General features: G+C 34.1%; 1 protein-coding gene across 1 annotated transcript in view; it reads left to right on the top strand.

Moving 5' to 3' along the window:
- Nucleotides 1-18052, top strand: part of LOC141532656 (cell adhesion molecule Dscam2-like) — a 66279-nt gene that overhangs the window by 33510 nt on the left and 14717 nt on the right. The window contains exon 2 of the mRNA XM_074251109.1: nucleotides 14434-14784. Within this exon, the coding sequence (XP_074107210.1) occupies nucleotides 14434-14784 (351 nt within the window). The remainder of the gene's footprint in view (nucleotides 1-14433; nucleotides 14785-18052) is intronic.

Genomic DNA, 18052 nt, shown 5'->3' with positions numbered 1-18052 from the left:
GTTTGGGTGCATGTAAACTTTTCATAACTTTTAAACAGCTTGGGCGATTTCATCGCGGTTGGCGCCATTCGAGAGGGCTTGACTAAACTTAGATTTTGAATATAATTTTTACCGATTCGGACCGGTAAATTTTGAGGAATCTCAAAAAAACTAAAAAAAAAAACTTTTTGTGATGTGATTTTTTTGGAATAACTTTTGTTATTCGTTAACGGCTCTACCGATCATTTCCAAAAACTAATCAGCTCTTAACATAAAAAAACCACGTTGATTGCCGCCAGTCCGGTCAAAATCGGTTGATTCGTTCGTGAGTTATCGTTAACGAAAGAAAACCGAAAAAAGTGTTTTTTCGGAATTCCTCCGAAATTCCTAGTCCGACCAAATTAAACTAATATAATGATTCTTACTACTATAATGATTCTTTATGAGGCTTGAAAACTGCGTCCAATGCCGCCAACCGCGTAGAAATCAGTTCATTCATTCAAAAGTTATTGCAGTTTGAAAAATAATGTTTTATCAAACTTCTATCAGACTTTTGAGCTCAAAGAGCTCAAGAACGTCATAGGTGCAATTTCAAGCGTTTAGGTATGGAATTGGCGGGAAGTTGCTGGGATGGCCTTTAGGGTCAACCGTTTTCCTAATTTTTTCTTCTCAAATCAAGATAATTTTTTAATTAATAGAAATTGATACCGCAAATATTTTCAAGCTAATTGATAAAAAGAAATTTTCTTTGTATTTTTTTTTAATTTTGCAGAACTAAAAAGATATACAATTTTAGAGTTACCCTTTCAGATTTCATAAAACAATACAGAGAAATTGTCAAAAGATATTTAAATATATTTATAATAAACTATTCTAAAAAATGAGTAGTCATCTAGTTTCAAGAGTAAAAAAATTTAGGCAATTTTCGCGACAAAATTTTTCAAGCACTTGAACTTCGTTTTATGAATAATGACAATAACAAACACTCTAAAAAAAGAAATAATAATAATATTTAATTCCATGTGGTAATTTAATTTTGTCAGTTGTAGCTTAAATGGAAAAAAACATTCTTTCTAAACGACTAGTCTTCGAATAGCAGAGGGGGTCTAGTTTTGCTTCGTAATCGAGAGGTCTGAATTTCGAATACCAGTAAAGCTGAATTCTTTTCAACGAAAATTTGTTTTTTTCTTCGTCATTTCATCTGTCTTCATTTCGATATCAATATTCACATATAATTATAAATTAACACGACTAGTAGTTATAATTATCATTACAATCAAGCGAATAGTAATTAGAAATCCGAACAAAAACAGTTTTGCTGTAAAGTAATCGCGCCAAGTCCACGTTCATAAGACAATTAAGAAAAAAAAATTTTTTTTTCTTTACAAAAAGATATAAAATAGAAAAATAATAAAATCCAAGTAAATGATATGATTGTATATAATTTTTAGAAATTAAAAAACATTTTTTTGAAAATTCAAAATTTGAAGAAATAATTTTGGAACGTATTTGGTGTGCGTGGTTGTAAAATATTTTACTTTTTATGAAATTCGTAAAATCTATCTCCTAGGACTTTGCGAGAAAAATTTGAAATACACAATGACGTGGGGAAGGAATTTCGTAAGATCCTATTCGAGAAGATTTCTTCATCATAAACAAAAGTTTTCAACAAAAGCTCGAGTCCATAAAAACTATTGTTTGGAAGTGAGAGATTTTCATTGATAACGCTCCTGCAATCCCTTTTTAAGTAATTCGAGAAAATCCATTCTTAGCTGAACTTGATATCATACACGAACATTCCTACTAAATTTTAAGTTTGTAGATGTTAGTTTGAAATTAGAAATTTAATCTTTTAACACCTATCCCTGTAATCCCTATTGGTAATAGAATTTTTTGAAATTCATTTTTAGATGATCTGTACATGAGAAATAAAAGATTCCTACGAATTTTAGAGTTTTTAGAAACTATATTTTGGAAATTAAGATTTTTTATTGTTAGCACTTATCTCCGCGATTCTTATTAAAGGTGGTTCATTGTAAAATCCGCTCTTAAATGATTTCTATATCATATATAGAATACTCCTACTAACTTTAGAGTCTACAAGAGCTACAGCTTAGAAATTAAAAATTTTCATTGTTAACACCCACCCCCGCAAGCACCTATAACGTGAACGTTCGTAAAATTCGTTCATACGTTATTTCTTTATCCTTAACGGAAGATTTCTACCGAATTTGAAGTCTATAGGAGCGACAGTTTAAAAACGAGAATTTTTCATTGTTAACGCTCCCACAAACTCCTTTGGAGGAAGAATTTCTTAAAATCCATTCTAAGCTGACCTTTACATGGCCACAGTAATATTCCTACTAAATTTCGTATTTCTAGTCCGATCATTTTCGAGATATCGTGATGAGTGCCTATATCTATAGAAAGTCTCTTTTATCTACAAAGAAAATTATTTCCATTTCCACTTTTATTTATATTAATTATAACAGAAGAAAGACAAAAGACAAAAATTTTACAGATTTTTAACGCCCCCACAATCTCCTCTGGGGCTGAAATTTCGCAAAATCTGATTGTATGTGACCTTAATTTAACAAATATAAAATTTGTATAAGATTTCAAGTTTCTGGAAGTTTTAGATTAAAACTTTCATTTTTTTTTTTCACTAGCACCCCTGTAATCGATTTTGGGATTTAAACTTCAAACAATACATTCTTGTTCGCTCTAAACAAAGCCCAAAAATTTTCTCTCTAAATTTCATGTCTAGAAGAGTTAAAATTCAAAATTTAGTTTTTTACAATTTTTTCTAACGATTAACGCCCCCACTATACACTTCGGAGACTCAACACTCATAAATAGTTAGCCTATCCATCAAGTCAATGTATCCTCAACATGGATGCGAAATTTCAACTCAATCGGATGTGTAGCTTAATAGTTTTAACAGAACAACGGTAAAAAACTCTATAAATTCAAATATTAGGATAAATATTTTTTCTCGGAGTACTAAAATTACAAAGCTTTTTTAATAGAATTTTTTTTATAAAATTACAATGTCTGCATTGTAATATTGTTAAGCAAGTTGCCGATAGATCTTTAGTAAATTACAAAAACTGTCTTGTGATTTTCCTAAATTGAGTGGGAGTAAATAGTAAAGAAAATTTACAAAACTGAGTATTATAATTACTATATCACGGTGCGTAATTACTTTCAACTCATTTTCAGTAAAAATACCATAGAAATTTTTTACAGTGATATACTAAATGTTCTTGCACAAGTGAACGCATACAATGAAAATTTGTGAAAGCTTTTTATCGATCCAAGTCTATAAAGATGCCTTCCGAGGTCAAGTAGTAATTTCTTATCCGTGATATGCTTCCCATCATCTCCCACTAATTGATCAAGTGAAAAACTTAGGTAGAGGCAGGGGGGGGGGGGCAAAATCGGACCCTTAAGAAAAAAATGTTGAAATCCTTAGTGTTTTTAGCTGGTTAACTTTTTTTTAGTCCCTTGCCAAGTATTTGACCTTAATTTGCTCTGTTCATTGAAAATAAAAAATTGAAAATATGTACGGGAAGGAAATTGTAGGAATTTTTACTATTTTACTATCGTAATTTTTATTTCATAAAATAGTCACGGTGCACTATATTTTTCATTTAGTAATTTTTACGATCTACGATTGTAAATTTTATCTAACAAACAAGACCAGCGAGAAACTCAAAAAGTCCAATACTATAGAGCAAATTCTACAATATGTGTTTGTGAACTTTACAATTCAACTATTGTAGAAATTGATAGTCGGTTTGTTTAAAAGAAGTTTTAGGGAGAAAGAGAAATAGGAGGTTGGACTGATTGCTACTTATACAGTAACCAGAAAAAAGAAGTCCTATCTAGGAATCGAACTCAGAACTCTACGAGCTCAAAAGCCTAATAGAGGTTTAATAAAACACAATTTTATGAATATTCAAATCGCAATAACTTTTGAATGAATGAACCGATTTTCACTCGGTTGGTGGCATTCGACGCAATTTTTGAAGTCCATAAAGGATCTTTAAGTTTAAATTCATCGTACAAGGAATTTCAAAGCAATTCCGAAAAAACACTTTTTTCAGTTTTCTTTCGACAACGATAATTCACGAACGAATCAACCGATTTACACGTTCTTGGTACCGATCGACGCGGATTTTTAAGCGCTAATAATTATTCTATTCTATCAAGAACGATCCGAGAAGAAATTTCGAAGTTATGTGAAAATAGTATATTACACTACAAGGGCAGAAAGCTTGAGATTTCTGCACTGCGCGCCATGATGCCCGAGGCTTCGCCTCGGGCATCATGGCGCGCAGTTCAGGGCTTTTAAACTTTTTGCCCGTGTGGTGTATATTATTTTTCTTCATTTTCGGCCGAAAGTATGCTGACTTACAAATCAATTAACGTTACAATTAAATGTTCCTAATATGTTGTCGATGCCCGCCCGATATTTGCGACACGAGCGAAGTGAATTGCGGCAACGAGTGAAGTGAAAAATTAATTCTGTAAATTCCCGGAAAGGACAATTACTATGTCGGCAGATTATTAAAACCTCTGTCTTCATATTTTAATCTATTAATACAAGATTATTAAGACCTCTTGTTTTAAATATTTATTGTTGTACTATTAAGACCACGACAATAAATTAGTTAGGAATTTTATTTTATTTTTTAATATTTTTTAATATTTTAAGTCAAAAAATAAATAAACAATCGGAAATTGGAAGTTGAATATTAGTTCAAAGTTAATTGAAATTTGGTTGTAAATTGAAAAATATTGTTTTATCAAATTCTAATGATTGAATATTTTAATGGCTCAATTTTAAGTTCTAAATCAAATTAATTATCATCAATTATTAAATTTCAATTGAGTCAATTCAGTAGTGTCAGTGTAAAATGCTGAAAAGGCGGAAAACTAAAAGATCAGGTTTAGTCGGTTTCTCAATTAAAAAATACTAAAATATAATTTACAAAATAAACTAGAACTTTATTTACACTGAACACACTTAATGTTTAATTGTTAAGTTAGCGGATTACTCAAATAAAGGCGGATAAAGAAAGCAAAGCGTGTGAACTAAAGCGAAGCCGGTTGACACGTGGTGCTCACAAACTCGGCACTGGAAAAAGCGGTTTAATTTTGCACGAATAACACTGAAAATTACCTGAAACAGAACTAGATGAATAAAGCAATTAATTAAGAAACTTAAATTATTTAATTAGCTCAAATAAGCGGACTTTATAAATAGCGAAAGCGATTATGAAAAATGGCGAAGCGACTACTTGAAAGCGTGGTTAAGGAATAATAATGATAATGCGTCTTCTTTCTCGTCAGCTTCGGGAAAAAGGCTGACTGCGTATATCAGCGGAGCAAGCGGCCAATCAGAAAATTCGGTCTATCGATGTCGACATCGATAGCCAATGTAATAAATCGATGCATCTGGCGTGATCGTGACGTCAGAGTGACTCAGTTTGCGTAAGCGTCAGAAAATTCAAAGCGTTGAATTTTCTGATTGGCTAAAAGTTACGGGAATCAGCGGTGTTCAGGTGCTACTCATTATTTTCGGAGTCCCCCAGGGGCGAAATCGCGGCTGGGCCTGTTCACCGAACAGTCAGTTCGAGTGTGAGATAAGTGTGGGTTATGTGTGAGCTGCAGAGTATCTAGGTCTACGTTTGGTCACTGGGCTGTTACTCCTGTGAGCCGAGTCAACGACCCCTGCATTCAACATTGTTAAATAAAAACAATAAATTTTCGTTAAGCGTTATCAAATTTTATATAACATCATAGTTTGAAAAATTTAATTTAACGAGATTAAAAACACATTGTAAAAAATTGGGATGAATTCGAAATAAATTTTAATCGGAATTTAAATTTATATAAATTTAAAATACAAAAGCTATTTCTTAGAGCTTGGAGAACTTAAAAACACACACAAATTGTATTTTGAAGCTCGAAGAGCTCAAAAGCGTCATAAGTGCAATTTCAAGAGTAGGTATGGAATTGGCGAAAAGTTGCTGGGATAGTCTTCAGGGGTTAACTGTTTTCCGAATTTTTAACTTCCCGCTAAGAAAATCAATGATTTTCGAAAAATCGGGAAGTTATTGTTGTTACCCCGTTTTGCAAAAATTGAGGTTTCAACAAATCTCGACGTTTGGAAGCCCTAAGAAGCTTTCCTGACTATTTTTACGATAATGTCTGTACATCGGTATGTCTGCGCGCGCGCGCGCGCGCGCGTGTGTGTGTGTGTGTGTGTGCGTGCATGTGTGTGTGTGTGTGTGTGTGTGTGTGATGTATGTAAACTTTTGAACGGCTTGACCGATTCTATTGGGGTTGACGCCAATCGAAAGGGCTTGACTAAACTTAGATTTTGATTATAGTTTAGACCGATTCAGACAGATAGATTTTACGAAATCTCAAAAAAACTACGAACAATTTTTTTAAATGTGGTTTTTTTTTAATAACTTTTAAACTGCTGGACCGATCAATTCCAAAAACTAATCAGCTCTTAACATCGAAAAACCACGTCGATCGCCACCAAGCCGGTAAAAATCGGTTGTTTCGTTCGTGAGTTATCATTGACGAAAAAAATCGACAAAAAGTGTTTTTTTCGGATTCCACCAAAATTTCCGGTCTAATCGATTTGTGTTTGAAAATGTATCATAGAATTTGAAAAACTGCGTCGAATGCCGTTAACCGCATAAAAATCAGTTCATTCATTCAAAAGTTATTGCGGTTTGAAAATTAAAAAAATAGTGATTTATTAAACTCCTATCAAACTGTTGAGCTCGGAGAGCTTAAAACTACACGAAAATTAAATTTTTGAGCTCGAAGGGCTTAAAATCATAAGTGCAATTTCGAGCGCTTAATTACGAAAATAGCTGGAAGTTGCAGGGATGGCCTTCAGGGTCAGCCGATTTCCTAATTTTTTTTTTAATTAATTATTATTTAGAGTCGGTTTTAACTGCTGTGGTCATATCGCTGACTTTAACTGTTGGGAGTGGTACGTTGGGGTCTTTTTGTGTTGTGAAAATCTTAAATCTACGCGGCAAGGGTCGAATATCAACCAAGATGGTTTTTAAGACCACCTTGGGATTCGAACCCATGCCTGGCCGGTGAGCCAGTCCGAGTGCTCTATAGGCCTTGCGTCTTAGACCACTCGGCTATCACCGGTTCATTCAAAAGTGATTGCGGTTTGAAAATTCAATAAATAATGTTCTGTAAGACTTCTATTAGATTTTTGAGCTTGAAGAGCTCAAAAGCATTGAAAAGCTATCTTTTTGAGCTCGGAGAGCTTAAAAACATCATTAGTGAAGTTTTAAGCGCTTAGGTATGGAATTAGCGGGAAGTTACAGGGATGGCCTTCAGGGTCAACTGTTTTCCTAATTTTTTTTAAATATTATCAAATCATCTTTTTTATAAAATTGAATGTTGCATCAACTCAGTTTAATATATGGGTAGGAATGAAATTTATCTCTTGAAAAAAGCTGCGTGATATTTTTCATCGTTTTGTCGCAACTTTAAGTCGATGAAAAACTTATATAGTTTCATTTTTCCTGATTATTATATATTTGAAATGTATTCAAACTTTTTCATTATATCTTATCGCGGTGGACATAACGAATAAATCTGATTATTAAGGGGGTATTCTAGTCTAGAATTTTGAAAAAAATTTTTTCTTATAATTCGATAGTTTAAATATTCAAAAATATCTCCCTAAAAGGATTTTTCAAAATTCAAATTATTTTCAAAGTCATAGCCGTTTTAGTGTCATGGCAACTAGACCGGTTTGAGCGGACGACTGCAACAATAGACTATAGGCGGTTCGAGCTACCTGAGTATGAATAGCTTTCTTTCTTTCTTCTCATATACTTTTAGTTTATTATATCAATAGTCTGAAGGTCATTGTAACGTATTATACAAGAATCTATACTCAATTTGTTTTTAGTTTGAGTTAGTTCCATGTAAACCTCGAAGCTGCAAAGAATTATAAGTAAGTGAGAAATTACGCGTGCATTCTTGTGATATTCTTTTAAAATCAAAGTGAATATTTGCTGATTCTTCTAATATGGATAGTATAGGTTCGAGGAAAAGTCCTCATCATTCAGGCAAATCAAGAAAACGAAAGTTCAGGAAGAATTGGAAGAAGATTTATCTTTTACTAGTACATCAGCTGCAAAGTTGAAGAGTTTAAATGACGATGAAATTCTTATTGATTATAATTTTGGTTATTGTATATTGGAATTCTGTTCTGTTTTTTCATCTCTTGCAAATAAAGCATTGGAAATAAATCGTCGGATCGTTACTTCTATGAGGCTCATCGTAGTTAGAAGGGAAGGCTTCAATATATTCTGTAGTATTATGGATATTGGACACGGTTTGGCTATTGGTACATACTATAATTGTCTTGATAATTTACATTTAGCTGCGTCAACTATTTATAACTTGATAATTTCTAAAGCTGTGAAATAAGAAAGTGAATTAATTACAGCCTCAGATTCGAATGCGGACCCTACACATCTTACAGTTTCTGGTGATGGAACGTGGAAGAAGAGAGGGTTCAATTCACTTTTTGGAGTCACTACACTTGTAGGTAAATACAGTAAGAAAGTTATAGACCCAGTCGTGAAGTTCATTTTTTGCCAAGGGTGCAATTATTGGAAGAATAAAAAAAAAGACGACATCAGTGCTTATGAAGACTGGTATAACGAACATGAAGATTCTTGCGCAATAAATCATCAAGAAAGTGCTGGAAAGATGGAAGTTGACGCAGTGGTGGAAATGTTTAGTAGATTCGAAGAAAAGTATGGTGTAAAATATGTGAAGTATATCGGAGATGGCGACTCACAGACTTTTAAAGGTATCCTTAATATAGATCCTTACAAAGGTGACCCTGTTGTTATTAAAAAAGAATGTGTTAGACACGTCCAAAAACGTATGAGATCGCGTCTCCGGAAGGCAAAAAAAAAAGGCTTATCAGATGATTCTTCATTAGAACGTTGCTTGGGCAGCGAAACTCAAAATAACGAGTCACTTAACTCTTTAATATGGACATTTGCACCCAAACATATCCATGCCGGGTCTCAGACAATTGAGATTGCTAATTGTTTAGCAGTTTCCATTTTCAATGAAGGCTTTTATCCTATTTTACAAATAATGAGTCTAATGGGAATAAAAGTAGGTCTGGAATCCCATAGGTTTGCTGTTAGGCGCAACGCAGTAAGGATTAAACAGTCTGAAGTTCGAGCTTCAGATGCTGAAAACAGTCAATATGAAGTAGAGGAAGGCCCAATGTATGAAGCTGGGATGGCTGATTAAAAAAATGTAAGTTATACGTACTATTTTATCAGTTACGCTGCCTGAAGGGCAGGTTCTAATCAGCCGATTTACTTGAAATTTAGCATGAATATTCTTCAATTATCTCGCTTTCGCACTAAGCAATAAAAATTGAATATTTCAAATTTGTAATATTTTTAAAAAATTGGGGGAAGTTGAAAAATGAGTAAAAAAATCGACCACTATTTTTAAACAGCCGCCGTTTTGTGAAAAAAAAATTTTTTTTTCAAGTTTTGTTGGTTTGTGCGATAATGCCATTTGTACTGATCAATAATTTGGCATTGTTTTTTTTTTTTTTTTTCAGATGGATACAAGGAGAGAAATTCTTTTCACGAGGACACGACCTTTTTTTTCTCTACTTCAAGGACTTATATCTTTTTGAAAATTTATTTGTTTTTTTTGAAATGTATTTTTTTGTATTCTTGAAATATCAATTAACCAATGATAAAAAATTGGATACTAAAAATATTAACTGCTTCTTTTATATTAATTGCCAAAAAACGCTCGAAATTCGGACCTCTAGACTTAGAATACCCCCTTAAGAAATAAAATTTTTTTCCAAGAAATGCATGGGGCAGAATATTCTATGCAAATTATAGCTGACAGACAAAAAGATAGAAAATTTTTGGATATATAGAACTATAAAACTCTGGTAATAACATTTTATATTAACGGTCTAACACCCAAGCGATTCGCGTTCGTTGCTTGTTATAAGTGTCTGGGTATTCTTTAACGTGACTAAAAGCACAAAAAGCAATTTTTATGCGAGTGAGGGATAAAAAAAAAATAAAAGTGAAAAAAAGAAAGAGCATGAAATAACAGTGTGATTATCGTTTGCTTGAATGATTTTGATACCGTGTCGCTAGGTTCAGAAAATTTGATATCCGCATAAAGTATCTTCAATGAAACCGTATAATTTCTACAGTTAATGTAATTTCATTCGTGGCGCACCTTTATGTTTCATGATTGTTTTTGTCAGTGATCCTAATTAATTTATACTTGAATATTTATTCTAAGATCACTAACAAGAAAGTGTTAGTTTTTTTCGGTACGTCGAGTTCTAACAAATACATGTGCCTTCGTAAATTTTCATTAAAAAATATTTTTTTTTTTTTTTTTTTTTTTCAATTATTTATCTTTATAAAGCTTCTTATTAACTTCCCGCTATGAAAATCAATGATTTTCAACAAATCGGGAAGTTATTGGTTTCACTTCTGTTTCCGAAAATCGAATTCTCATCAAGTCTCTACGTTGTGAGGTGGTAGGAAGCTATTCTAGCCATCCCTACGAGAATGTCACTATGTCTGTATGTATGTATGCATGTATGTGTGTGAATATATGTAACCCTCCCATAATTTTTAAATAGCTTGACCGATTTCAACAAACTCGGTTGTGTTCGAAAGGGCTTCACCAAAATTAGATTTTCTATACCGATTAAACCGATTCGAACAAGTAGATTTTAAGAAATCTAAAAAACAACATGTAGAAAATAATGTTCATGTTTTTTATGTATATTTATGTACTTTAGTAACTATACTTTTGAACAAAAGAGTGCAAATAGAAAATTTTAGTTGCATATGAAAATTCTTAACTAAAAACAATATAATATTTTTTTTGTTTTTTTTTAACTACCCAGGAAAAAATGATTAGACCTGTCTATGCCTATTCATTTATGAAGCGTGAAATACGTTTAGGCCTGATCATACCTGTTCATGTCTGATCATGTCTGATCTCGCTTAGAAAAAGATTAAAACTTGAATGTTATTTTCAATCTGGAAAAAAAAATTTTATAGAACTAGAGACTGCAGGTCTATTTTTAAAATTAATTTGTTCCATATGACATATCAGTTTCTATTCCCTTATAAATTTTAAATGTACAACTCTTATCAAAAATTTCGGCTTAACCCTCTAACGCTTCTGGGCGTTTCCCCCACTCTTAGTGAAACGCCCCCTTCTACGTTTATTTTACACGTTCTCTACTCCGGTGCCACGCTGGTCACTTAGGGGCATTTCAGCGTTGAAGGGTTAAGAAAAAACCTTTTGATTTTCCATGCCAAAACGATGATTTTTGAGATAATGACACAAAATTTTTTACTACGCTCCATAGAATACAAGAAAAACAAGATTATTTAGCAAAAGTTTAAGTTTGATAACGTGCGAATACCAAAATATATCAATTGATATCAATAAACGATAAGTTCGTTCAAGGTGTTTGTTATTATCGTAAGCTACGCTTTGGGTCCATAGCAGTAGTATCAGAGGCTGCTAAAATGTAGAACAAACAGATAATTGTAAGTTTCCTGTACGTTTTAAATAAAAAAAACTTAAAAATTAAAAGGAAATGATAAAATTACAAATCTGAAATAAACCTTAAAGAAATTTTTTTTTACTGTACATAAAACCATATGTTGATGGAGCAAAAAAAATACATAGCCGTTCCAAATAAATCACTCTAATTTATAAAAAATGATTTATAATTAATAAATTAGGCATAGTTAACTTCCTTAACTGTAAGGATAAGACATAAATGAAATTTAAATTACTTGAAGTAATTTGAAAGATACCTCAAAGTAAAGAAAAGTCATTTGGTCAAGAGGTAAAATAACAGTCTGAAGAGCGCGGCATACACGGTTCCAATACCCGCTGGCACCACTTTTTTTTTTCTTTATAGACCTGATCGAATCATACATGAATAGATCTGATCAGACCTGAAGACTCATGCCTGTTCATCTCTGATCATTTTTTCCCGGGTATCCAAATATTTTTAATTGTCATTTTTATACATAGAAACCTAGGATTATAGAAAATTTTGAGGTCACAGATGCAATAAAATTCCCAAATATCCGAAATTAATCTTCTTTTCGGGAAAAAAAATTTAATTTCATTCAAGCATAATAAATTATATAATTCACATCATATGATAATCATCACAATTGACAATTTTTAAATCTTTGAAACTAAAAGAAACAAATTGTGATCAGCAACATACATTGACATGAGAGCGAAGTATGGTGTTGCAAGGAATGAGCAGGTGAATAGGGTTATCGGAGAATCCACGAACGTACCGGAAAATGGATGAATGCTACTAGGCAAGAACATTGGTACTCGCTCAATACTGCAAAATATATCCCTCATAGTTGAGACAGTAATAGTGGCTCTTTCTCTCGTAAAAAAAAAAAAAAAAAAAAAAAAAAGATTTCCCGACTTAATCGTAGTCGTATAATTACTACAGGCTTATTCATTGCAATACGAGCTCACTATCGTTTTCTCCAGTTATTTATATTCCGCTTCTTTCCTACTCTGGTGACTCGTTTTCTTCCTTATTCATTTTTGTGATTCTTCTTTTCATAGAGTTTTTTATTCGATATAATTCCACATTAATATTTTTTTTTTTCCATTGTCATTCTACTACTACAAGTATTGTTATTGCTTTATTCACCTGTGGAATATGAATATCTGAACGGAGGAAGTTCTTACGTACGATAAGTAGTGATACACTTTCTGTTCTGCATTTCAGATAGTTCCAGGTAGAAAAGAAAATGTCACAATCACATAAATAATGCGTAAGACTTATTGTCTTATCGATCTATCAGTTTCATTTTTTCATAGAATCCTTTTATTGAAATTTTTTATTCTAGAGATTAGAATAAATATTTATTATTTCTAAAAACAAAAGTTGAGAAACTCAAAGAATTTTGAAATTTTAAGGTGATTCTCAAGATAGAAAAAGAAAATAGCTATCTAAAATTGAAACATTTTTTTATAAACTCTTCTTTCTTCGAGCTCAAAAGTATGATAGAAGTTTCATATAACACTATTTTTTGAATTTTCAAACCGCAATAACTTTTAAATATCAGCCGATTTTCACGCGCTTGGCAGCATTTTCAAATTCTATGATATATTTTTAAACTCAAATTGATCAGACTGAAAATTCCGGTCTAATTCGAAAAAATCACTTTTTTCATATTTTTTTTGCGTTTTTTTCGTTTTTTGTTATTCGTCAACGATAACTTACAAACGAATAAAAGTTTTGCTCGGCTTGGCGGCGATCGACGTGTTTTTGTTATGTTAAGAGCTGATTAATTTTTAGAATTGATCGGTAAAGCCGTTTAAAGGTATTCCAAAAAAACCACTTTTAAAAAAATTTTTTTTTTGTAGTTTTTTTACAATTTCTCAAAATCGACTGTTCCGAATCGATTCAAATTTTCAGGAAATCTAAGTTTGGCCAAGCCCTTTCGAATAGCACCAATCGCGATGAAATCGGTCAAGCCGTTCAGAAGTTATAAAAGGGTTACACACACACACACACACACACACACACGCACGCGCGCGCGCGCGGACATCATCGCGGGAATAGTCAGGGAAGCTTCCTAGGATCTCAAAACGTCAAGATCTGATGAGAACTCGATTTTCGAAAAACGGGGTGAAATCAATAACTTCCCGATTTTTGAAAATTTTCAATTTTCTTAGCGGGAAGTTAAAAATTTTTTCGTGGTTTTTTTGGAGATTTCTCAAAATATAACCTCCAAATCGTTAAAAATCATATTTAAAATCTAATTTCAGTTTAACTTTTTCGAATCGTGTCAACTACGATGAAATCGGTCAAACAGACATAGTGACAACATCGCAGGAATAGTCCGGGAAGCTCACACACACACACACACACACACACACACACACACACACACACACACACACACACACACACACACACACACACACACACACACACAACATCGCAGAAACATTCGGAGAAGCTTGCTAGAACCTCAAAACTTCAACGACTTTTGAAAATTCGATTTCCGAAAAACGGGGTAAAACCGATAACTTTCCAAAAATTTTCAATTTTCTTAGCGGGAACTTTAAAATACTGAGCAAAGCTCGGTCATTCAGGTACTTATAAATACATACATGTATAATCTCTTGAACTATATATATTTTCTGAATTAGCTCGACAAACGGAGTCAGAAAATTGCTAAATTTTCTAAAAGTTGTGCCGTGAGGATGGCTGTAATAGTTAGATCTTTATGAAATCTACTATAAAGGGGCTGTTGAAATTATAATTTCAAATAAAAATTTTTTTCTTTATGTCACTAGGAATAGCGGTAGTAGTCTCCTCAACTGGTGGCCATGGTTTTGATGCTCATCTACGTGGACCAAGTTTTCTAATTGAACCACCATCAAGAATTGAATTCTCCAATTCAAGCGGAGCTTGGCTAGATTGCGCAGCATCCGGAAGTCCAACACCGAACATTGACTGGTCTACTGCAGATGGACTTCCGGCTGGAGACGTACTTGGTGTTCGGCGAGTACTTAGAAATGGAACTCTGGTACTTCTTCCATTTCAAGCAGCAGCATTCAGACAAGACGTCCATAGTGCAGCTTACAGATGTATAGCTAGTAACTCTGTTGGCCGAATACTCAGTCGCGATGTTCAAGTTAGAGCAAGTAAGAGAACTTATGGTTATTCTAAACTTAAAGAAGACTGCTTAGAATCTTCATTCAAAAAGTCCAAAAATTTTTTCAGCTAAAACTATGAAAATTCCTTCGTAAATTCTTATAGTAGTTGGTCAATTGCGTATTGGTACCAAGATAACTCACCCTCTGACAATCAATCCCCGACTACCTATATTTAACAACAAAGAATAGTATCGGAAGTATTGCGCTTCTGTTCAATTGGTGAGTCCTTTTGTCTCTTGGAAAAGGGCACTACTGGAATTTTATAAACGGTGTTCTAGAAACCGGAGGAGCATGAGAGGAGAAGTCAAGGTCGTGAGAAGTTTAGGCAAGCTGCAATTAATACCGAGGAATTCAATTCAATTACAATCATTTGTTCAAAATTTAATAAATAAATTCGACAAATTAATGTTAACAAATTATTTCCAGCAATATTTCTCTAAAAATTACTTAACAATGAATGTGAGAGCCTCTCACCTAACCTGCAGGAAACTTACCGTAAAATTTATTAAACTAAATATCACTCAACTTATACGTATTCACAGGACACAAATTCACTAATATCTATCCAGCGGATAAATACACTACTGGAAAAAATTAAGGGATCAAAAAAAAATTCCAAATTTTTCGGTAGTTTTCAACAGGCCGTAACTTTGAGAGATATGGTCGTACAGGAAATGAAAAAAAAGAAAATTGTAGCTCCAAGTGTCTAGTTTTTGGATTAGAACTTCAAAATTTTGTAGCCTCCGCGGTTTCTGAGTAATCGTAGAAAAACCAGCAACAATAAAATTCTCAAAATTTTTTTAGTTTTTTTTTTTGGTCTACGGGCGTGGAAAAAATATTTTTAGCTTAACCACCATAAGGATCGGATACTTTGTTCATTTAGCTTTCATTTCTTTTTTTAAACACCCTGATACGTCCACTCCTCGCTGAGATATCGGTCTTCAAATGGAAAAGGATCTTTTTGTCTTTGATTATCGATATCTCAGCAACCAATGATCGCACAGAAAGTTAAAGGTGGGTTTCAAGAACTTGAATGAATTCCCTTAACGACTGTCCATTGTTTTTCGAAAAAAATTTTTTCTTTCCGTCACATGAATTTGAAAATGCAACAAAAAAAGAGCTTTTAGTGGTTTTTTGGAAAATCAAGCGCTGGATCGAAAATATTGAGGAAACCACTAATGTTAAGTGTGCCTTTTACAGTTCAATATGTCCACAAAAACCCTACAAAGAATCAAATTAATCCAGCCAGCCGTTTTTTTGTTTCACTTGATCGAATTTTTGAAAAAATTAAAGGATCACGTTTTTTCTCTGAAAAGCTCATAATTTTTAAAAATGGTTTTTTTGAGCTTTTTCCACATTTTCGTTCCAAAAAGTGCTTAAATTGAAAAAAAAAAAAAATTAAAAAAAAAAATTTTTTTTGAAATTTTTTCTCTTGAAAAGTTCAAGAAAACAATTACCGCCGGCATTAGCGTTATCCAAAGCGTACCACGTGGAGGTCGCGCGGTCGGATTTACGCTTCTCTCTCTCTCTCTCTCTCTCTCTCTCTCTCTCTCTCTCTCTCTCTCTCTCTCTCTCTCTCTCTCTCTCTCTCTCTCTCTCTCTCTCTCTCTCTCTCTCTCTCTCTCTCTCTCTCTCTCTCTCTCTCTCTGTGTGTGTGTGTGTGTGTGTGTGTGTGTGTGTGTGTGTGTGTGTGTGTGTGTGTGTGTGTGTGTGTGTGTGTGTGTGTGTGTGTGTGTGTGTGTGTGTGTGTGTGTGTGTGTGTGTGTGTGTGTGTGTGTGTGTGTGTGTGTGTGTGTGTGTGTGTGTGTGTGTGTGTGTGTGTGTGTGTGTGAGGTATTTCAGGAGAATTGAGACCCGGTGGCTCGTCAGTTCCACCGTATTTAATGACTCCAAACTCATTCTCTGAAGGTTTTTGTTGGTTCAATACCGGGTATTACCACCCCTGTTTTCAATAACGGCTCTCAAACGTTCAGCCATGTTTATGCAGACGGTAATTTGAGGCTGCGGAATGGTATTCCAAATGTGCTGAAGCGCGCGCTCCAAAGCAGCTAAGTTCTGCAAATTTGGATACTCTCTGCGCAACCGACGGCCCATTATGTCCCAAACGTGCTCTATGGGGTTGAGATCTCGACTCATTGCTGGGTGTCGCAACAATGTGATGTCATGCCGCTCAAAGAAGCGCCGGGTAATGTTGGCTGTGTGTGGACGTGCATTATCTTGCATCAATATGAACGACCTCAGATGTTGTCGTCTGCGCAGAACAATGGGCCTTAAAATTTGGTCGATGTAACGTCTAGCTGTCAAATTTTCGCGTACAATTATCAAAGGTGTTCTCCAATTTCGTGAAAAGCCGCCCCACACCATAACTGATCCACCGCCGTAGGCAACGACTGGACGGACAAAGTTCTGGCGAAAACGTTCTCCACGACGGCGCCAAACGAGAGGACGTCGATCGTTGCCATACAGATTAAAACGAGACTCATCTGTGAATAAAACATTTGTCCATTCCCACAAGTTCCAATTTCGATGATCGTAAGCATACGCTAAACGAGCTCGACGATGTCTTGCTGTCAACAGGGGTACACGATTAGGATGTCGTGCGTGTAACCCAGTTTCACGAAGACGGTTGATGATTGTTCGAGAGCAAATGTTTCGCACTTGATGCCGTCGTCGCTGTTGCTGTTGTTGTTGCTGTTGTCTGCGATTGGGGAAGTTTCGAGCGACAATATTCGCATTGACGAAAGGTTGTCGTCGAACTTCTCTAACAATTGTTCGATCATCGCGGGCATTAGTGACTCGATGGCGACCTTGTCCGGGGCGACGATGATATTGATTCGTCTCTTGGTATCTGGTATAAGCTCGAGATACGACAGATTGACTTACACCCATCCGGATAGCAACTGCATGTTGAGTGTAACCTTCGTCGATAAGAGTCACTAACCGAGCGACTTCCACCTCCGATAAATGTCGTCTAACCATGATTAAGAATCAAAAGTCAGAAATTTTCAATTTTGACCAAAAAATTAAAAAAATTTTTTTAGCGCAGAGGGATTAGTTTTGAAAAAACTGTTGAATGAAGCGATTTGCTAAGGATTCACAAAAAGAAAAGAAAAAAAAACTCCGAAAAGCGTATGAAAAAATCGAAATTCGATTGGGGGTATTAACTTTTTTATTAATTTAATTAAAAGGAGATCAGTAGAATCAAGGAATGCAGCGGTGGAAAGGTGATAAAAATCATTGGGCGATGGTTTTTGAG

Source organism: Cotesia typhae, unplaced genomic scaffold, assembly GCF_013202065.1.
Source record: "Cotesia typhae breed Kobodo isofemale line unplaced genomic scaffold, CoteBio_Ctyphae contig_65, whole genome shotgun sequence".
NCBI lineage: Eukaryota > Metazoa > Arthropoda > Insecta > Hymenoptera > Braconidae > Cotesia > Cotesia typhae.
This window is presented reverse-complemented; position numbering and strand designations above follow the sequence as displayed.